The sequence below is a fragment of the Tyto alba genome, unplaced genomic scaffold (genome assembly GCF_018691265.1).
Source record: "Tyto alba isolate M040663 unplaced genomic scaffold, T.alba_DEE_v4.0 Super-Scaffold_2, whole genome shotgun sequence".
NCBI lineage: Eukaryota > Metazoa > Chordata > Aves > Strigiformes > Tytonidae > Tyto > Tyto alba.
The window spans coordinates 36535534-36555674 of NW_024881282.1; the positions used below are offsets into that span (position 1 = coordinate 36535534).

The 20141-nt window shown below is 45.8% G+C and overlaps 5 protein-coding genes across 5 annotated transcripts; 2 read left to right on the forward strand and 3 right to left on the reverse strand.

Moving 5' to 3' along the window:
• Window positions 1-3069: 3069 nt before the first annotated feature.
• LOC104356348 (histone H2B 1/2/3/4/6) lies at window positions 3070-3583 on the reverse strand. Its single transcript, XM_032983832.2, has one exon. The coding sequence runs from the start codon at window positions 3526-3528 to the stop codon at window positions 3148-3150; it is 381 nt and encodes a 126-aa protein (XP_032839723.1). The 5' UTR covers window positions 3529-3583; the 3' UTR covers window positions 3070-3147.
• A 215-nt stretch (window positions 3584-3798) lies between these two features.
• On the forward strand, window positions 3799-5068 carry LOC116959390 (histone H2A-IV). The gene has a single exon (XM_042791948.1). The coding sequence runs from the start codon at window positions 3872-3874 to the stop codon at window positions 4259-4261; it is 390 nt and encodes a 129-aa protein (XP_042647882.1). The 5' UTR covers window positions 3799-3871; the 3' UTR covers window positions 4262-5068.
• A 7196-nt stretch (window positions 5069-12264) lies between these two features.
• On the reverse strand, window positions 12265-13143 carry LOC104361490 (histone H2B 1/2/3/4/6). Its single transcript, XM_009967637.3, has one exon. The coding sequence runs from the start codon at window positions 12979-12981 to the stop codon at window positions 12601-12603; it is 381 nt and encodes a 126-aa protein (XP_009965939.2). The 5' UTR covers window positions 12982-13143; the 3' UTR covers window positions 12265-12600.
• Window positions 13144-13320: 177 nt separating this feature from the next.
• LOC116959389 (histone H2A-IV) lies at window positions 13321-13798 on the forward strand. Its single transcript, XM_032983829.2, has one exon. The coding sequence runs from the start codon at window positions 13338-13340 to the stop codon at window positions 13725-13727; it is 390 nt and encodes a 129-aa protein (XP_032839720.2). The 5' UTR covers window positions 13321-13337; the 3' UTR covers window positions 13728-13798.
• Window positions 13799-13870: 72 nt separating this feature from the next.
• Window positions 13871-15470, reverse strand: LOC116959388 (histone H1.01). The gene has a single exon (XM_032983827.2). It carries the CDS (start codon window positions 15405-15407, stop codon window positions 14745-14747), a length of 663 nt encoding a protein of 220 aa, XP_032839718.2. The 5' UTR covers window positions 15408-15470; the 3' UTR covers window positions 13871-14744.
• Window positions 15471-20141: the final 4671 nt, after the last annotated feature.

Here is a 20141-nt window from a genome sequence, read left to right on the forward strand (position 1 = left end):
CCCACGCCGGTCTCCCGTGGCCAGGGCGGGGCGAGGTGCGGCGCAGCGGCCGGGGAGAGGAGCCGCTCCGGGACGGGGCTGGGAGCGTGCGCAACCCCTCCGTTCCCGCACCTGCGGAAGGATTAATTTGTGTCCTCTGCGTAGCACAGCTCCGTTCAAGGACTTCGGGGAGCGCTGCGAGAAACGGACGGTAATTGAGCCCCTGACACGACCGCTTCGGGAAAGGGACAGCTGGAGGAGCCAGAGGGAGAGTTGTTGCAGGAACGCGGGTGTGATTAACAGCCCGGGCACAAGGACGGGCCGGGAGCGGGACGCGGCGCCGGGGCCGTGGCCGGACGAGCCGCGGCTTTACGGGGGGCGCAGCCGCCGCGCTCCTGAGCGCAAGGAGCGTCTTGGCGAGCAGCTCGGCTTCCCCAGGCTGAGCGGCGGGTGGGTTGGGGGGGTGGGGGGGGTGTCCCGGGACCGAGGCAGCCTCGGGCAGGGCGGGCAGGGCCGTGCTCGGCAAACGGCGCCCGTGGAAATCCGCGAGCGGGTGGGTCGTCCCGGCGCTGCGCTGGGGAGGCTTGCGCAAGCAAGAGCGGAGGAACCCGAAACGAAACTGCTCAGAGATGGTCTACGCCAAGAGCAATCACGCCCACTGGCACGTCGCCAAGGAGCAGGAGAAGGGAGACCTGAGCTCCTCTTCCAAGTGCTCGGGGGTTGCAGCTCGGAGTGCTTCTTTACAGTGCCCTTAGTGACCGCTTCTCTCCACAGCCCACTGCTGAGACTTTGTTCCGTGGACACATTCTTGTTTAACGTTCCAGAATATGCTGGCCATAACATGATATGCAAACAGACACAGTGTGTCTCCGACACACACCTTGCCCCGAGTCTCACTGAAACAAACCTCACACTGCGCTCCTGAGAAAGTCACTGCACCCCAAAACACACTTTCTGTTTTCACTCCCCGATGTGAACATCACCGTACACCACCGACACATACCTCGCCCTGTGGATGACAGCCCCATCACCCCGTGCCCTAAAACCACACACACCGCTCTGCTCCCTTTAACACACGCTGTGAGCTGAGCCCAACGAGAAACCACATCGCTCTGCTCCCCCATGGACACACACAGCACCCAGCGCCCCGCCACACATACTCCTCTCTGAATGCGACTCAACCTTCGGTCTGCAACACCAGTAACACACATCTCTGCCTCCATCCCACCCAAAACTCACATCGCTCTGCATCCCCCAAACCACATTGATCTCGCGTCCTGACACACACATCAGTCCTCTCCCCAAAGACTCTCCCCTCGCCCTGCCCCACTTGAGAAACACAATTCTCTGCCCCACAGAGCACACACACACCTACAACAGCCCCACGGCTCTGCTTCTGCCAACGCGCATATCGCTCTGGAGCTGATGGAGATGTTCAGCGGTTGCAATCAGAAGGAGAACTTATCTACATAAAGCAGATAAGCAGGCGCGTCTTTATTCCAGCACTGAAGAACACAGGGGATAGCTCCACCAAAGGCTTGTTCACGAACAGGTACAAAGCACAACATATTTATACACTTTTTCTGCTGAGTCATAGTTATGTAAGATTTAATAAAATGAATTGAATGCTTACTTCTTAATTTGACCTCTATAATGATTTGCTCTCAGTTACCTCACCTTACCTATATTCATATTCTACAGAAATCATTAGTCAATTTTACTGATTGATTTGTATACAGAGAGGGGAAGGTAATGGTTAGCATATTCATGTTATTTCCTGGAAGTCATTTTCATGTGCAAATGTGTCTAACACATGCCTTGTTATGTTGGACGGGGGTCCTCTGGTGGTCGTTGATAGTCTTCCTCACTCTGTCCGCTGATTGAACTGCATCCTTACACATGTTCATTTCATCTTTGGCTGATCTCCCAAACTAAAACCAGTCTCTTCTGGTACATATTGTTTTGACTCAAGGTCCATAACCAGTGCCCGCTGTTTTAATTCAAAGTCCATAGCAATTCCTATAGTGATCAAGGCAAACATCACACTAGTTACCTGTTCCTAAGGGCTGTAACACACCTTATATTCTCATAGCTGCTATAACTCCATATTAAAATTAAAATCATATTCTAGGATTCAAGCTATTTTATTAGGGTGACTGTACTCATCACACTTGCCTGACAGAAAGGCACTTCTAAGAGCCATCAATCCTGTAATTTAAAGAGGTTTGCCACTGAGGTTTTTCAACAGTTTTTAAATTTCCTCGTCTTCTAAGTCTCGTTTCCACAGTGTCCTTCGGGACCCGATTTTCATTGACTGTTGCTTTTTTACCCGTATCTCGCAGTCTTTTGTCTTAACCTGATGCTCTAAAATGTAAAATGACAGATATTCCCGAAACTCCCATGAGGGGGCAGCAGGGTCTGAGCCATCGCAGCCCCGGAGGCCCGTTTAGACCTTATGTTTCTATACGTTAGCATGTTCTGAAACCCTTAACGATCTCGTATCAGGAACCTTAGAATAAAAAAATAATACAAAAATAGGAAATTGCTTAATTAATCCTTTAAAGGTATATGTTTGAAAGAGATTTTTTTAGACGTAGGGAAGACAAATGAAATAAAGCAGTAAAAAAAAAAAGTGTTTCCTTACTGGTTACTTAAATCCTTGAAGACACTTTTAAATGTATTGGTATATGTCTATGACTGATAAAATAGAAGTTTATCATATGAGAACAGGGAGGGGGGACTGACTAGGGCTGAAACCAGCCTAAGTCGAGTAGAGGAAACGCAACAATCACTTTCCCAACTCTCATTTCAGACACCAAGGACTTTGGCACACAGGACACACATGATGCAGTAAAGGTGTGCTACAGCTAGCAATTGAAGCAGCCAACAAGGCTGCACACACAATAGGAAAACTCAGATAATGGCTAGGTTCACTAAGGCAGAAACACGCAAAGACGCAAGACCACAGGAAGCAGGACAAGAGATGGGGGTTGTGTTCTTAATGCTTAGCTATGCTAGGGCTTTTATATCATTGGGATTGAACGTTTATTGTTAAGATAATCAGATAACATGCCATCAGTAAAACAGAAATTAAAGCTCTTTTAATGATTAAGTGGGTGGCTCTTAAAAGAGCCTTTGGGTTAAGGGCCAGCACAGGGCAGAGCCGGCTTACTTGGAGCTGGTGTACTTGGTGACAGCCTTGGTGCCCTCGGAGACGGCGTGCTTGGCCAGCTCGCCGGGCAGCAGGAGCCGCACGGCCGTCTGGATCTCCCGCGACGTGATGGTGGAGCGCTTGTTGTAGTGCGCCAGGCGCGAGGCCTCGCCGGCGATGCGCTCGAAGATGTCGTTGACGAAGGAGTTCATGATGCCCATGGCCTTGGACGAGATGCCCGTGTCGGGGTGCACCTGCTTCAGCACCTTGTACACGTAGATCGAGTAGCTCTCCTTGCGGCTCTTCTTGCGCTTCTTGTCGCCCTTCTTCTGCGTCTTGGTCACCGCCTTCTTGGAGCCCTTCTTGGGCGCGGGGGCAGACTTGGCCGGCTCAGGCATCGCAGCAAACACACAGCAATCAGTCACTCACCCACGAACGACAAACTAGAAGCGAGTAACACCAGCGCGCGCCGGAGCCCCTTTTATAGCGGAGCTGCGCAAACCGCAGCTCGGCAGCGTCTCTACGCTATTGGTTGCGAGTTCTCCTTCGTGTCGTCACACCGTCCTAAGCATTGCGATTGGGCACCTTTGGATTCGCGTTGCCATTGGCTGCCGGAACAACGCCTCCTCCGCAGCCTATCAGAGAGAGCGCAGCCGCTCCGGCCGAGCCGTATATAAGCGGGCGGGCGGGGGCGAAGAGGCGCAGGTTGGTGTTTTGTGGAGCTGTTGGTGAGTGTCTGCGATGTCCGGCCGCGGGAAGCAGGGCGGGAAGGCGCGTGCCAAGGCGAAGTCGCGCTCGTCGCGGGCCGGGCTGCAGTTCCCCGTGGGCCGCGTCCACCGGCTGCTTCGGAAAGGGAACTACGCGGAGCGGGTGGGCGCCGGCGCGCCGGTGTACCTGGCGGCCGTGCTGGAGTACCTGACGGCCGAGATCCTGGAGCTGGCGGGCAACGCGGCCCGCGACAACAAGAAGACGCGCATCATCCCCCGGCACCTGCAGCTGGCCATCCGCAACGACGAGGAGCTCAACAAGCTGCTGGGCAAGGTGACCATCGCGCAGGGCGGGGTGCTGCCCAACATCCAGGCCGTGCTGCTGCCCAAGAAGACCGACAGCCACAAGGCGAAAGCCAAGTGAACTTTTTTTAGACTGGTCAGGAAACAAAACAGACAAAAAGGCTCTTTTCAGAGCCACCCACAATAGTCAAAAAGGGCTGATTCACTGCCTGTGGTTTTGGTTCTACTGGAAGCATGCAACAACACGTAAGCATTTTTTTTAAAGTGTTTATTTTACCTCTGACTTCCTGCCTGCTTTTGTTTTTTCTGTAAGGAGATTATGAATATTAAGTGTTTTTTTTAGAAAGAATTTGTAGCTGTTTCACGGAGTGATTCAATTTAATTGCTTGTTGATTATTTTTTTTTTAGAATTCCTATTTTTTAATAAAACGTTTTTCATGATGCTTGTAATGTATTAGCAGTGGCAACTATCCTTTTGTATGATATTAGAATAAATGTGCCTCTTAATAAGCAAATTCTGCTTTTGCTGTAAGTGCTTTGCAGTATCTGTTAGAAGATGCAAGTTTACATCTTTATATATCTGTATTTCTATTTTGTGGGAGAGCATCAAAGTCTAGTTGATTGCTGTTGTAACTGGCAGAGTCAGTTTTCAGACTTGAGGGGAGTGGAACAAAACAGGGAAAAATAAAATGCTGAAGAAATCACGTTCCAGTGGTGTCCTTCAACCAATTCTTTTGTATCAGGAGGGCTGTTCCTTGCTTCTGGCCCCCTTGCTGATTTCCATTTCTTACTGTGCTGTAACGCTGTTATGTGAGAGCTTACTGCTGGCTTTCCTTGGCAGAATTAATTGCAGAGCCCTGTGGAAGGATTGGAGGCATGACAGTGTTAGTAGTGGTTTGTGTAAACTGCCTGATGTGATGTGCCACTGTGGTGACAGCTGTTGTGTTACACTGGGAAGAGCACTATTGTTTTTTTTTTGTTTGTTTTTTTTTTTTTCCCCTGACACTACTGGCTGGTCCTGTCCCTTCTCCATGAGGGATGGGGAGTTTGTGATGCCACTAGCTGCTTGAGTTTCCTGGGGCTCTTTTTTTGTTCTCCAAGGTGTGGACATGACCTTGGTGATCAGCTGGGTGGCACTGGAGCAACAGGAGTGTTTTTCAACATGATCAGTTTTCCCCATCTCTGTCCTTCTGTATAGAGTAAATAGGTGGGTTAATGTACATGTGGAGCTGGTGTTCACTGAGTTTAGCTTTCCTAAAACTGAGTTGGTAATAAGTTCACCCATCTACAAGAGAGGGAATTCTCCACTCCTCCCTGTGTCTGTGTGTTCCATTTAACAAAACTGGCACTTGCATATAGAAACCACTGGGAATTGTAGGGGAAATAGCCTGTGAAATCCCCTGTGTACAAATATGTTATCCTGAGGTTGTGTGAGAGGATTTATAGTCTAGTTTCTAGACTGTAGAAACTTTCAAGAGGACAGTCTTTTGGACTACTTTGCCTTATAAATGAATGCCATGATATCAACAGTACAAATGCGATAGTACAGAAGATACAGTATTCATTTATATCCTTGTAGTTGTTATTCCTCTTATTTCCCTATTGCAGAATGCATTTAGGCATTGTGTAGCTCTAGTTCCATATCACATATCTGGGAAACAAAACCTTAAAAAAAAAGTGTTGTTATGTGAGGTCTAAAGTGTGAATGGCCACATGGACTCTAATGTATATTGTACAACCAGACACTTCTGTGAAGATGCTTCATAGATGTGGTTTAACAACATTGGGGTAAGCTTACCAAAACTAGGGCAGTTACATTTTGAAGATATATTTCTTAACAAGTTGGGTATGAACACCTGCAGTTTCCTATAAATGGCACAGATGGATTCCTGGTTATTTCATAGAATCATAGAATGGTTTGGATTGGAAGGGACATTAAAAATCATCCAGTTCTAACCCCCCTGCCATGGGCAGGGACACCTTCCACTAGACCAGGTTGCTCCCAGGCCCATTCAGCTTGGCCTTGAATACTTCCAGGGATGGGGCAGCCACAACTTCTCTGGGCAACCTGTTCCAGAGAACCTCCTCAGTAAAGAATTTCTTCTTTGTATCTAATCTAAATCTACCTTCTTTCAGTTTAAAACTGTTGCCCCTCATTGCTGTATTCCCTGACAGAGAGTCCCTCCCCAGATTTCCTGTAGTCCCCTGAAAATACTGGAAGGCCACTGTAAGGTCTCTCCAGAATCTTGTCCAGGCTGAAGAACCCCAACTCTCTCAGCCTGTCCTCAGAGAGGAGGTGCTTCAGCACCCCAATCATCTTTGTGGCCTCCTCCATACCTGCTGAAGCAGGACCCTGTCCTTGTTATACTGGAGGCCCCAGAACTGAATGCAGCACTGCAGGTGGGGTCTCATGAAAGCAGAGTAGAGGGGGCGAATCCCCTCCCTTGACCTGCTGGCCACACTGCTCTTGATGCAGCCCAGGACACGGTTGGCTTTCTTGGATGTGAGCGCATGTTGCTGGCTCATAGACAGTTTTTCATCCACTAATACCCTCAAGTCCTTCTCTGCAGGGCTGCTCTCAATCCACTCACCACCCAGACCGTATCTGTGTTTGTGATTGCCTTGACCCATGTGCAGGACCTTGCACTTGGCTTTGTTGAACTTTGTGAGATTTGCAGGGGCCCACCTCTCAAACCATTAACTCAGTTTTGCAATGGTAGCATGGGAGAGGAAGATGAAAAAGCCTGTGATTAAGAGACAAAGAGAAATCTGCCTCCCCAAGCTCGTGTGAATGCAAACACTTAATGACTCAGACAAGCTGGCACTCCAGACAGCCTGGCAGAAGGTAAATGGAGATTTTCCTGTTCCTCCTGCTGGTGCCAGAGATGGGGATTTGAGAATTGATCCACCTCCAGGGCCAGAGGGAGCCTGGGTCTGCTGCAGAGGAGTCAAAGGAGGGAGTGCCGTGTAGGGTGGGGCAAATTGAGAAAGGAAGGAGGGAGGCCAGGTCTGGGCAGAGAAGGATGATATGGAGGGGACGGGGGTGTCGTGGGGGTTGGCAGCAGAGTGGGCTACACTGCTGTGTAGCATCCTCCAACACCCTCCCCCCCACACAGCAAGAGGCACCTGAGAACGGTGGGGAGAAGGCAAAGAAAAGGGCAGGATATCTTCGGGAAGGGCAGAGCAGGGCCCTGGATTTTGAAATCCATAAACAAGCTATTTCTCTTTTACTTTTTCACCAATTACATTATTTTAAACTTTTTCATTAGCAAGAAATAAACCTGTAGGTTAAGCAGAAGAGTCCACATTACTCAGTTCAGGTAAACGCTGTAAATAAACCCCAGCTTTCTGAAGTTTCCTGATGTCCCTTGTTGTTTATACCCTGTGTCATTTCCTGCTGAGAAACACATTTCATGCCAATGTTCTCAGGTGGAAAATACTGTAGAAATTAAAAAATAGTAAACAACTTACCTGCCTTCATGGTGTCATGAAAAGGGTTAATCGCTCTGATTGTCCGTATCACTGTTTTAGGAAACCGTTCTTGTTTGATTTTTTTGTCCTGTCCATAAATGCGCAATTAGAACCTGCTCTTACAAGTCTGAAGTACAACACATACACTTCCCATGAGGTTTTGCGTGACATTTAAGAATCCGTTAACATTAAAACTCCAGGAGCTAAATATGCCTTATACCCCTATGACCATGACCATTTCACTACTACTCTGGGATTTGTACCAACGGTTTCAAAAGGCTGAGTTTAAAAGCCCCTGTATGTAGGGAGTGGAACTGATTCAGATAACTTGGCTGGGCTTCCTGAGCCAGCTCAGCTGAGCCCAGGCACCCAGGTTTGCTTGTGATGAAGTTAAGCCCAGCCTGCTGGTGCTTGGAAGACAGGACAAGGCAGCCCTGTTAAAGACATGATGTGTAAAAGAACTGGAGCTATGTCACTCCCATGGTAATTCTTGTACCCTTTTCTAAAAGGGATGATGAAAGATGCTAACTTTGCTGTGTCCCAAGCACACAAGGCAAAAACTTTATCATGTGAAGCATTCAGATTGTTTTGCATTGCAGTGGCTGCTACTTGCTACACAAGGGAAAGGGGATGCATACAAGAAATTCCTGCATTTCTTCAGATCTCTGATCTTGCACAAAGGTAGTGCAAGGTCCTTTACTCTTCATGAAGTCCAAATTTCGGTTTTAACTCTCCATGTGTGCCCCCTTCTTATTTTGGGAATTATTTCTTCTATTTTCCTATGATCCTTTCAAGTACAAAATCTACATGCAATGCAAGTAGGACTACAAGTACAAAGAGGTTGTGGAATTTACTGGAGATTAAAATTCCAGTTTGTCCTGATACTCCTTTCACACACAAACTGTTTATTTTCTAGTTTTAAAATGCAAGTATGTCCCAAATTGCTTCCTGAGCTTTTGTGTGTTAAAAAAAAATGAATAGAAGAACCTTTGAGATTAATACTTAGTATAATTTTTTACAAAGATTGCTTTTGGAACAACCTTTCTGTCAGGACAGGCCATCAAATAATTTAGTTCTTTGCAACCACCAAAGAAACTTAAACCAAAAACTAAAAAGCCCTTTCCACCTGCACAGGCCTCTGGTACTATGACCCCAGCACTCGAGGGAAGAGCTGCCCATTCTCATTGCAGTTCTTCTTCCTTCCTTGTAGGTATGTGACCTGGGAAGGGAGAAAGGGTGTTTTCAGCTGCATTTCCCTCCACTTCTCCTGGCACATTTTTGTCATGTCTTGAGCTGTGCTCTGCTCGGATATGTCACAACAGCAAGACCAAATTTTTGGAGCCCAAGGACTCTGGTTTTTCCTTTACAATCTGAACCAGGCACATTTTTAATTACTGGCCAAAAGCATTCCATAAAGGTGTATAAAAGACCAAATATTTTTTCATAGCTGCAGTTAATACTTTCTCCCTCAATGCTAAATTATTTTGAAATATATTATTTTATATTAAAACTGGAAAATAATGTCTCTAGGAAACTAACATAGTAATAAATTCCCCTGTGGGTTGAGTAATTAAAATCTCTGACCGTTAGGAAAAACAATTTGATTTCATAAGTAGGTGAGCAGCTATTGATTTACTTCATTAAAAAAAAAAAAAGGATCAGGAAGTAGTATGAATTTACTATAGCCCATGTGTGATCTGTTGAGGTGTTGAATCAGGTGTATGGCATCTATTTCTTGTTTCAAATTCACTGTGCAGTCAGTTATATAAAGTTATTTGTTTACCCAAAAGGTATATTTATCTTTTGCAGCAATAAAAGCACAACTTTTTAAAAATGTGATGATTAATAAATAGAAATTTTACTGTAGGTATGCTGATCTAGAGAAGATATATCTTTCCAAGAATGCTACTAACTTTATTATTCTAATAAAAATAAAGTAGGGGATTTTTTTATAACTGTTTGGATTGTTCTTCGGTTTTCTCAACGGCTCATTATTCACTACAAGTCTAAACTGTAATGTAACTGTGATAATTTGGTATACAAAAGTTTGCTGATCTAAAAAAAAAAAAAAAAAAAAAAGTATTTTGGCAAAAATATTTGTTTAACCAAAAATAAATATACCCTATATTTCAGTTTCTGTTAATAAAGAGGTATTTTGAAAATGGACATGGAAGGTACATATAAATACAGCACAAAGGGCCTGTTTAAATGTTATGTATTCTAGCAGTTCCCAATGTTGGGAATTGTTAGGATTAATAGCCTAGAAGCTAAAGTAGTTGAAACCTTAGGCTGCAAGAGCTGATGGAGGGTAAACTCTTTGCTAGAAGTAATGCTACAAACACAGAACTACTTGAAACTGGCAGATATGAGCAGAATGAAGATAAAGACCAAGGAAACAATGCCAAGAGAATGACGTAACTTCAGAGAGCGGCCACCCCAGTGACCAAAAAAGCCAATTAGAAATCGAGACAACTGACCAGAATTAAGGGATTCGGCAGTGGGTGGTACAGGTATAACTTGGGGGGGGGTGTGTGCAACATGCCGTAGGGGTTCTTCTTTGGAGACACCCAGCTCAAGCTGCTCTGCGTGTCAGATAAATAAACCACTAATTACCCACTGGATTGGAGACTTGTTTACTTTGGGCAGGAACCTGGGGCCAAGCCTGATTGAGGTGGCAGCTGCATAATTCCTACCATGGTCTAAGTGGTGGCAGCATAATTCCTACTACACCAGGGTGATGTATTTGAACGCTCTGTCATCTGACTGTTGCTGACTGATGTCATCTGGGTAAAATGGATTTAGGAATATGAAGAAGACTGCTTTGAACTGAATAGGAATGAACATGAATGATAGAAGAGTATGCTATCATATGATTTTATATTCGCATTGTTAATTTTGAATGTCCATCCTCCTGTGGGATGAAATTGTTACATTTGTTATTCTTGCTGAGCTTAAATCCTATTACTTTTATCTCCAGTGAAAAGAACAAGTACACAAAATTTTCCCCAGTAGTTGTTTTTTCTCATTTCAGAGACTTTGGTCTCAGCACTGATAGAAAAATAATGGATGTGTCAGATCTGGTCACATGTGTGCATGCAGAAATGCTGTGTCCATGTTATAGTCCCCTAATACCTTCTCATTCATACACAGAAGAAAAAAATCATAAGCAGCTTTTTCTTTTCCATTGGGTCATGAGTTTCATAAGCCTAGAAACAATTTCACGTACTGAACAGCCTTTTTTTAAAAAAAGAAGGGAACCCCTGAAATTTTTGTGAAAGCTGTGTTAACAAAGTGTGCAACATGGAGCATAGAGGCAGGAAAGGGGAAAAGAGTGCTTATAGATTCTTGAGTTAGGAGGCTAAAAGTCACCTCAGAGCTTCTACTTTAACTTGGCAAGAAGGCTGCCCTGTATTACCTCTAATTTGAACTAGCCTGTTGGCTGTTTTTTTTTTTTTTAGGACAACATAACTGAATTTGACTCTTACATGACAGATTATAAATAGTTACAGCCACTGACAACTTCTTTTGATGATTATCATCACAGTCAAAATATGAGCACTTTCAGTACAAGATATTTTGTAGGGTCCCTTCCTAATCACCCACACATCCCCTTATACAAAAACCTAGAGACTAGATTATAGCATGATTTATTCATCTTTTTAGGTATTGGATGTATACAGGGGCCTAGAATATGCAAACTGTGTCAGAGTTTGCACTAAGGCACTTGCAGAGCAGATCTCTAAACTCCATTTCAAGCTGCTGAAGAACAGAGCATAGAGAATGCCTCTTCCCACTTGATATCTGAAATCCAATCTGAGGGGTTCCCAGGAGTCTTCAAGCTGAAACTAACTTTGATAAATTGGTGGAAGAGACCTGCTGCCTCTATCTCTGTACCACCAAACAAAATGCAGTCACTACCAGAAAGGTTGACATTTGTGATTCTGTGGTCCATGTATGGATTGCGTTCAGAAGTCCACAGAATATGCTTGGAATTCAGGATTATTCAGATACAGTTTGAGAAAAGGTGATAATAATTTTGATTTGCATCTACAGCAGCATCTAATTACCCAAGATGTGATGGAGTGATTCAGAAAGCCTGTGATTTGCAGCTGAAGAATTTAGGGCTGATTAGTAGCTGTATGATAAACTCTGATAGTTCATTAAGTCAGCCCACAGTTACCAGTTTTAATATAATTAATGACATATAAATACAGGAAAGGTCAGTTAGGTATGAAATAACGTTAATCTACACTTTGTTGTAGAATATTCTCTACCTAAAACAGTTGAAGAGAGATGTTTTGAAAGCTTCTGTAAAAATTAGATGAACAGAAGTATTAAGAAAACTGCTGAAAACAAGTAAGTTTACAAAATATTATCTGTGTTGTATTAATCACTGATTGGTAACAGCTGATTAAAATAAATGCCTCTTGTTACTGAAGTCTTTTACAGTACAGTGCACTGTAGACACCTCTCATTCCTGAGGTGAAAAATAAAAAGAGTGAGAAGACTGAGAGCACCATCAAGTGGTAGATGTTATAGTGGTTACAGCGAGGTATGTGGACAAGTTGCCATTAGTAAAAATTTCGATTCCTTCCTGACTAGGAAACTACAGAAGCAGTTTTTTATTAAATTTACAGTGTATAAAATATGAATGTACATGATCTAACTGAAGTATTGCACAACACATGTACCACAGACTTCAAAAGACATCTGTAATACAACTATACATTAAGGAAACTAAAACCTAGAAGAAAAACACTCCTACAGTTAAAAAATTAGCTCCAGCACGTTATTTCCTTCCAAATAGAGGTTTTTTAACACAGAAAACTGGGAGAATATTGAAATTAATTTCAAGCGGAATTTAAAAACTTTAATTTTTAGGAATTAAAAGCTTTTTCTGTATTGATTGTACAGCCCTTTTCTGTGAAAAGGTGGGGGTGGCTCTTAAAAGAGCCTTTGGGTTAAGGGCCAGCACAGGGCAGAGCCGGCTTACTTGGAGCTGGTGTACTTGGTGACGGCCTTGGTGCCCTCGGAGACGGCGTGCTTGGCCAGCTCGCCGGGCAGCAGGAGCCGCACGGCCGTCTGGATCTCCCGCGACGTGATGGTGGAGCGCTTGTTGTAGTGCGCCAGGCGCGAGGCCTCGCCGGCGATGCGCTCGAAGATGTCGTTGACGAAGGAGTTCATGATGCCCATGGCCTTGGACGAGATGCCCGTGTCGGGGTGCACCTGCTTCAGCACCTTGTACACGTAGATCGAGTAGCTCTCCTTGCGGCTCTTCTTGCGCTTCTTGTCGCCCTTCTTCTGCGTCTTGGTCACCGCCTTCTTGGAGCCCTTCTTGGGCGCGGGGGCAGACTTGGCCGGCTCAGGCATCGCAGCAAACGCGCAGCGCTCACAGCCACCAACTGCCACAGAGAAAACAACACAGAAACGAATGAAGAGAAAAAGCAGCGTGCCACTTATTTATAGTTGCCTTATGCAAACGAGTAGCATTCTCTCTGCGTGCCTTCATTGGTCAGAATACAACCACGCGTCATAACGCCCGTATGACCGTTTTTTATTGGTCGGAATTCGATTCACCTTCTCATTGGCTGGCCAAAGGAGACCTACTTCTCAGCCTATCAGCGAAGGGGCGAGGTGGGGAAGCGAGACTATAGCTGCGGAGCGCCGGCGAGTTTCTACGCTCAGCTGCTCGTTGTGTTTAGGAGCGACCGAGCGATCAAGTAAAGATGTCCGGCCGCGGGAAGCAGGGCGGGAAGGCGCGTGCCAAGGCGAAGTCGCGCTCGTCGCGGGCCGGGCTGCAGTTCCCCGTGGGCCGCGTCCACCGGCTGCTTCGGAAAGGGAACTACGCGGAGCGGGTGGGCGCCGGCGCGCCGGTGTACCTGGCGGCCGTGCTGGAGTACCTGACGGCCGAGATCCTGGAGCTGGCGGGCAACGCGGCCCGCGACAACAAGAAGACGCGCATCATCCCCCGGCACCTGCAGCTGGCCATCCGCAACGACGAGGAGCTCAACAAGCTGCTGGGCAAGGTGACCATCGCGCAGGGCGGGGTGCTGCCCAACATCCAGGCCGTGCTGCTGCCCAAGAAGACCGACAGCCACAAGGCGAAAGCCAAGTGAACGCAAGGCGAAGGCAGCACGTTGTTTCTTCCGGAATAAAATAATCCAAAGGCTCTTTTCAGAGCCACCCACAAAATCATAAGAGAGCTCAGTTATCGGTACTATAGTTACACCATTTTATATGAATTACTCAACCCATTTTGTCTTATTTTCTGCATGTTTATTAACACTATTTTTGGCTTGGTAATAGTAGCAACGCTTTTCACGTTTTCTTTAACAAAGTCGTGCCAAAACGTCCTCCTCCCAAAGCAAGTAATTCCTGGTATGGATTGTTTTCCGTTTAGGTCTTTTGTCAGAGAAGATGGGAACACTGTTTCGGCGAGAGCTGCTGTACCTCCTCCCCCCTCCGTGTTTCTCTCCTCCGAGAGCGGCGGAAACAGCACCAGAGATACGAGGCGGAATCGTCTTCGGGGAAGGGGGGGGACAGGGCAGCGAGCCGGGCTCTCCGCTGGCCAATCCTTGGTCAGGGCGGGCTTTTTCAATCCTTAAAGCTCTTTCTCATCGGGAACAAAAGGAATGGGAAAGCTCGGAGCCATTATCGGGTCGTTAAGGAAACCCTCCCCTCCTCCCCCAAATACACAAAAGCATTTAAGGAGACACTTTAAGAGAATTAACACAATAGATTAGACGTGGCTCAGTAGTAGCGTGCCTGGCATATCCACTACTTTTGTTACAAAATATACCCTTAAAAAAAAACACATACATCTGATTTTTATCAAATCATTATTATAAAACATTGCTTCCTGGTAGACAAACCAATTACTCGGCAGAAAATAATGTAAAAGTCTACACACTTCCCTAAAGCCGCCGCGGTATACCGCGCTCAAGTGCGTTTCTTTCGGTAATCCTAGGGAGAAAAAAAGCCGTAATTGACCTCTGACGACTTACGAATTACTGGATCCTTGCCGCAGGTTACTGACGACCTCGGTGCCTCAGCTCCTTTAGGGAAAGTGTGGGTGGCTCTTAAAAGAGCCGTTGGATAATAAAGTATGTAGAGCAGGACTCTTCTGGTATAATTTACTTCTTTTTGGGCGCCGCCTTCTTCGCCTTGGCTGCTTTCGGCTTGGCCGTTTTGGGCTTGGCTGCTTTGGGCTTCACCGCTTTCGCCTTGGCCGGGCTCTTCGCTGCCTTCTTGGGGCGACCTGCCTTGGCCGCTTTTTTGGGGCTCTTGGCCGCCTTCTTGGCCGCGGCAGCCGCCGGCTTCTTGGCTTTCTTGGGGCTCTTCTTCACCGCCGCCGCCTTCTTGGGCTTCTTGGCGGCGCTGGCGGGCTTCTTGGCCGCCGGCTTCTTGGGCTTGGCCGCGGCCGCCCGCTTCTTGGGGGCTTTTTCCTTCACTTCCCCGGGCTTCTTATTGAGGCGGAAGGAGCCGGAGGCGCCGGTGCCCTTGGTCTGCACCAGGGTGCCCTTGCTGACGAGGCTCTTGAGCCCCAGCTTGATGCGGCTGTTGTTCTTCTCCACGTCGTAGCCGCCGGCGGCCAGCGCCTTCTTGAGGGCGGCGAGGGAGAGCCCCTTGCGCTCCTTGGAGGCGGACACGGCCTTGGTGATCAGCTCGGTGACGCTGGGCCCCGCGGGCTTGCGGGCTCGGGAGCCGCCCGCCGCCTTCTTCGGCTTCTTGGCGGCCCCGGCCTTGGCGCCAGGCGCGGGCGCATCGGGGGCGGCGGCGGGAGCGGTCTCGGACATCGCGGCGGCGGCGGCAGCGTCCTCTGCGGAGCAGGCGAACACAATTGGGCTGGTGCGGGTCAGCTGCCCGGCTTTTTAGCGAGGAGCCGCGCGGTGATTGGTGCGTTGCAGAGCCCGCCCCGCTGCACGGCCGGGGAGCCCTTGGGTCTGCTCGATTTGTGTTTCTTTGGACTAACAAAAGTGTATTTTCCGCGGAATTTCTGCCACCAAATCGGCCCGTTTCCCCGGTGAGGGAGGGGAAGAGCAGGTACTTGCGTTCGGGAGAGTTTCCAGCCGCAAACGCGCGGGCTGAGTTAATGGAGAAGCGATAAATCCCGTGTGCTGCTGCTGGAGGGACCTCTGAAGAGAGAAACTTTTGTTTTTCCTTGCAAATTAAAAATTTCCTTTTGACATAAATGTTACAGCAACGACTCAGTCTGATTCTTTAGAGGGTTTTCTTGGGGTCAAAGTTGAAATCTGCCGATTTAAAGCTATTTTGACAGTTTAAATTGATTTTGAAGAGGAGGAAGTAACACAAACTCCCCTTTCAGCTCTGAATATGGATTAAGAACCGGTTCCTTTGACCATGTGTTTTACCTCCTAAAACGCTAAACTCTACTGAAATAGTGTCTCGTACAACTTCCTATTGCACTTTTTATAGAGCCATTAGGTATTTGTTAATATCTGGAGACTGACGAACATACAGTTGTTTTATTTTGGCTTCCTGGAATTGCAGTAGAAGGGAGGCAAACTTACCCTGATACCTTGTATTGGGTGTTTTCTCTCTTTTGTTTGTTTTCCATACGAATTTCTATACCAATTATTAAGTAAATGATGCTATTTGCTTTTCATGTTGCATTTCAATTTCAAGTAAGCAGTCATTTGCTATCTGATGTTACAAAACTGCAGCTTTATAACAGAAAGGAACCTCCTAAACTTCTGGAGGTATTTATTGAAATTATCTTTGTCTCTACTAATTTAAGATGTGCAAGGACTAGCATAGTAGTCTAGTAGCTATGCTCTTTGTGCCCAGAGAAGATTATCACGTTCTGTATTTTCTCTAATAGTAGTAGAATTTAATATGATAATACAGTTTGGGTTTGGTTTTTTATTTTTTTTTTTACACATCTCACACCGTATGCCTACACAAAGGTTTATCTAAAGGCAATTCTGAATCCGCTTCCCACTCTAAATAAAGCCCACCTAATTCTTCCTTATGCTTTTTACAGCCATCACTGAAATGAGGAAATCCTTTCAGAACAAAAACTAGAGCGCTTTGTGATAACCTGAGTTTTAACAAGGGGAGAGGTAGGCCATAGGTCGCTCCTAAAGAACCAGGAAGGATTCAATCAATATTGGTATCTGGTGGAAGATGATTTAATATGCTGGACAGAACAGATCTCCGGAATAATCTTTCATTAATCTGTACATGTTTATAAACAAGTATCTTATTCACCGCCTTTTGTAGTTATTTAAGAATCGCAGAGACTATACTTCAGCCCTGTCCTCTGATTTCCTTTGATATTATCAGATATAACATATATTATGAATACAGTATTTAAGTACATGTTAGCAAGCAAAATTTCAGATTGTATGAATAGGTAGTTTTAAGTAAGTGTAATCCTATTTCCACCTCATTGTTTCATTTACAATGGGTGTTTTGTAAATACCGAATGTGTTTATAACATGAAAACATTTTAGTTTGCTGTACAGTTGGGTTTCAGTGAATATTAAACTATGAGTAAATACAATGAAGTGAAAAATTGCAACCCGCACTCTAGGAAAAAAAAAAAAAATAGAAAAAAGATTGCAGGAAAAATGCACCTGAGCTCTGTAATGCTTCAACAGGAAGATAATTCAGAGAAGGGCTAATCAAATCAGGACTTTCAAGGCCTTGTTTGCAAAAGTGATTTAGCATAAAATAAGAATACAGGAATTAAATAAATTGGAGTGGATGTGGGTATTGAAGATACACCTTCAAAAATATAAACATATTTTCTAGATGTATATAATAAATATATAATTTTTAAGCCTCTATCCTATATGTGTTTGTAAATCAATGAATGACACTTTCCATTGCCTTGACTACATAGTGAAATAAAGTAATGATGCTGGGAGGAGATGACTTTTAGCAGCTACCAAGACACTTTATAGCACAGAGAGAGGGGAGAAGCATAGACCATGAGTGGCATGTCCACAAAATGAAAACTCATGTTACCTACACTTGTCATTTGGAACTCATACACATTTACTTCACTAACCTTCACTGGAGGACATTTAAATACCCCAGCCCTCTGTTGTGGCTTCACAGAGTCTTGATTCATATTTATTGGTGGCTGAAATTAAGGTGGTTAAACTGGTCACCATCCCAGTTGTCTGCCTGGCTTTTCTCCCAGCAGTTGCCACCCTCTCCCCATTCCCAACAGGGACAGCTAATAATACGTATAGCAGCTTCTGATCTCCAACAGTAACAGTCTACTATCTTAAAATAAACTGAAGTAACTTCAGAAATTTCATGACACAGGGAGAAGCTCTGATCTATCTTTTTTAGTGGCTTTGCTGAAAGGACATAAAATAACTTTAATGGTGTAGAGTTGCTGCTTGGAATATGTGTTCTCTACATGAAAGACATGCAGGAACAACATTTTGGGAAGTTAAGGTGCATTTGGCAGTTTTAAAAGAGTTTGCTCTGCAGTCAGAGCAGATAGTTTAGAAGGAACGGACAGATGTACTCAGACAAAGAAATAATGTGGTAAAGGATTACATAAAAGGCAGGAATGGCAGTTTCACCTCAAAATGAGAAAATGAGAAAATTAAATAATCCTGTTTTAGGTACATGATATTGTAGAAAGACTTAATGAAGAAGTTGCCACATAGAGTCTGACATATAGTTTGGCTTTCCCAATGATACTAGAGGGAGATAGACTTCATCTTTCATTAAAAGAGGAGGAGAATGATACCAGGATACCCAGAGATACTTTTGGAGAGAGCATTGCTGTAATGGCTACTACATCTGAATGACTTAAATCCTTCTCACCTCATGGGCACCCAAGCAGGCCACACAAGATTACAATCTGAACACTGCAAGTAACTTCCTCTCAGGTGCCCAGGTCTGTCCAACTTTTGAAGTTGTCTATTAAGGCCTGTTAGCATAGGAAGGGAGGCACATGAACCACAGCCAAGGGCTGGCACTGTACCTGGGAGCTATCAAACATTCCCATCTCCAGCTTAGGACCTGCCAGTACTTGTTCCTAAAAAAATGAGCTCTGGGTTATATTTAGATATATTTGTAATAATGAGAGATAGCATGGTACTTCTTCTTCTCAAGCAATTTTCTTAGGAGGCGTTAGCATGAGAGCTAGCTGCACAAATGCGGCTAATGGGCTGTTCTACCTGCAGTAGGTGAGTCCCATGGTCAGTCATTCTTAGACAGCTGGATGAAGTTGGAGAGACATGCACTTGATTGATGGACCACTCAGTGGATAAGGAATTGACTGGATGGTTACACTCAAAGAGTCATGGTCAATGGCTCAATGTCAGTGACAAGTGGCATTCCTCAGGGGTCGGTATTCGGACCAGCGCTGTTTGACGTCTTTGAGAGAAACATGGGCAGTGAGATTGAGTGCGCCCTCAACACGTTTGCCGATGACACCAAGCTGTGTGGTGTGGTCGACACGCTGGAGGGAAGGGATGTCATCCAGAGGGACCTGGACTGGTTTGAGAGGTGCCCTGTGAGAACCTCATGAAGTTCAACAGGGCCAAGTGCAAGGTCCTGCACATGGGTTGAGGCAATCCCAAGCACAACTACAGGCTGGGTGATGAGCGGATTGAGATGAGTCCTGTGGAGAAGGACCTGGGGATGTTACTGGATGAAAAACTGACTATGAGCCAGCAATGTGTCCTTGTAGCCCAGAAAGCCAGCCTTGTCCTGGGCTGCATCAAGAGCAGTGTGGCCAGCAGTTTGAGGGAGGTGATTCTCCCCCTCTACTCAGCTCTGGTAAGACTCCAGCTGGAGAAGTGTATCCAGCTCTGAGACCCACCCAGTATAAGAAGGACATAGACCTGCTCACACTGGTCCAGAGAAGGACACAAAGATGATCAGGGGTTGGAACACCTGCGCTATGAGAACAGGCTGAGAGAGTTGGGGTTATTCAGCCTAGAGAAGAGGAGGCTCTGGGGAGACCTTATAGGTCTTATAGTTGCCTTCCAGTACTTAAAGGTGGCAACAGGAGAGCTGGGGAGGGACTCTGTCAGGGAGTGTAGTGATAGGATGAGGGGTAATGGCTTTAAACTGAAAGAAGGTAGATTTACATTAGATATAAGGAATAAATTCTTTACTGTGAGGGTGGTGAGACACTGGCACAGGATACCCAGAGAAGCTGTGGCTGCCCCCTCCCTGGAAGTGTTCAAGGCCAGGTTGGACAGGGCTTTGAGCAACCTGGTCTGGTGGAAGGTGTCCCTGCCCATGGCAGGGGGGTTGGAACTGGATGATCTTAAAGGTCCCTTCCAGCCCAAATCATTCTGTGATTCTATGATTCTAAGTACAGCTCATAAACCTGTGTACCCACAGCCCCTCTCCTTCCTTCAGGTGACAATTTCCAGAGAGATTTAGGTGAGGGCCTTAACGTTATGTGCTGCACTCCCTTGCATATGTTCCACAGGAAAGAGGTGTAAATACTCCCTGCAACCATGATTACTCTCCTATTTCAGTGTTACACCCATGCCTTACTTGCCCTCAGTGACTTCATCCTTCAT

What these genes read in the sequence shown, in the direction of transcription:
- LOC104356348 (XM_032983832.2), bottom strand. Translation starts at nt 3,528, where the DNA reads ATGCCTGAGCCGGCCAAGTCTGCCCCCGCGCCCAAGAAGGGCTCCAAG.
- LOC116959388 (XM_032983827.2), bottom strand. Translation starts at nt 15,407, where the DNA reads ATGTCCGAGACCGCTCCCGCCGCCGCCCCCGATGCGCCCGCGCCTGGC.
- LOC104361490 (XM_009967637.3), bottom strand. Translation starts at nt 12,981, where the DNA reads ATGCCTGAGCCGGCCAAGTCTGCCCCCGCGCCCAAGAAGGGCTCCAAG.
- LOC116959389 (XM_032983829.2), top strand. Translation starts at nt 13,338, where the DNA reads ATGTCCGGCCGCGGGAAGCAGGGCGGGAAGGCGCGTGCCAAGGCGAAG.
- LOC116959390 (XM_042791948.1), top strand. Translation starts at nt 3,872, where the DNA reads ATGTCCGGCCGCGGGAAGCAGGGCGGGAAGGCGCGTGCCAAGGCGAAG.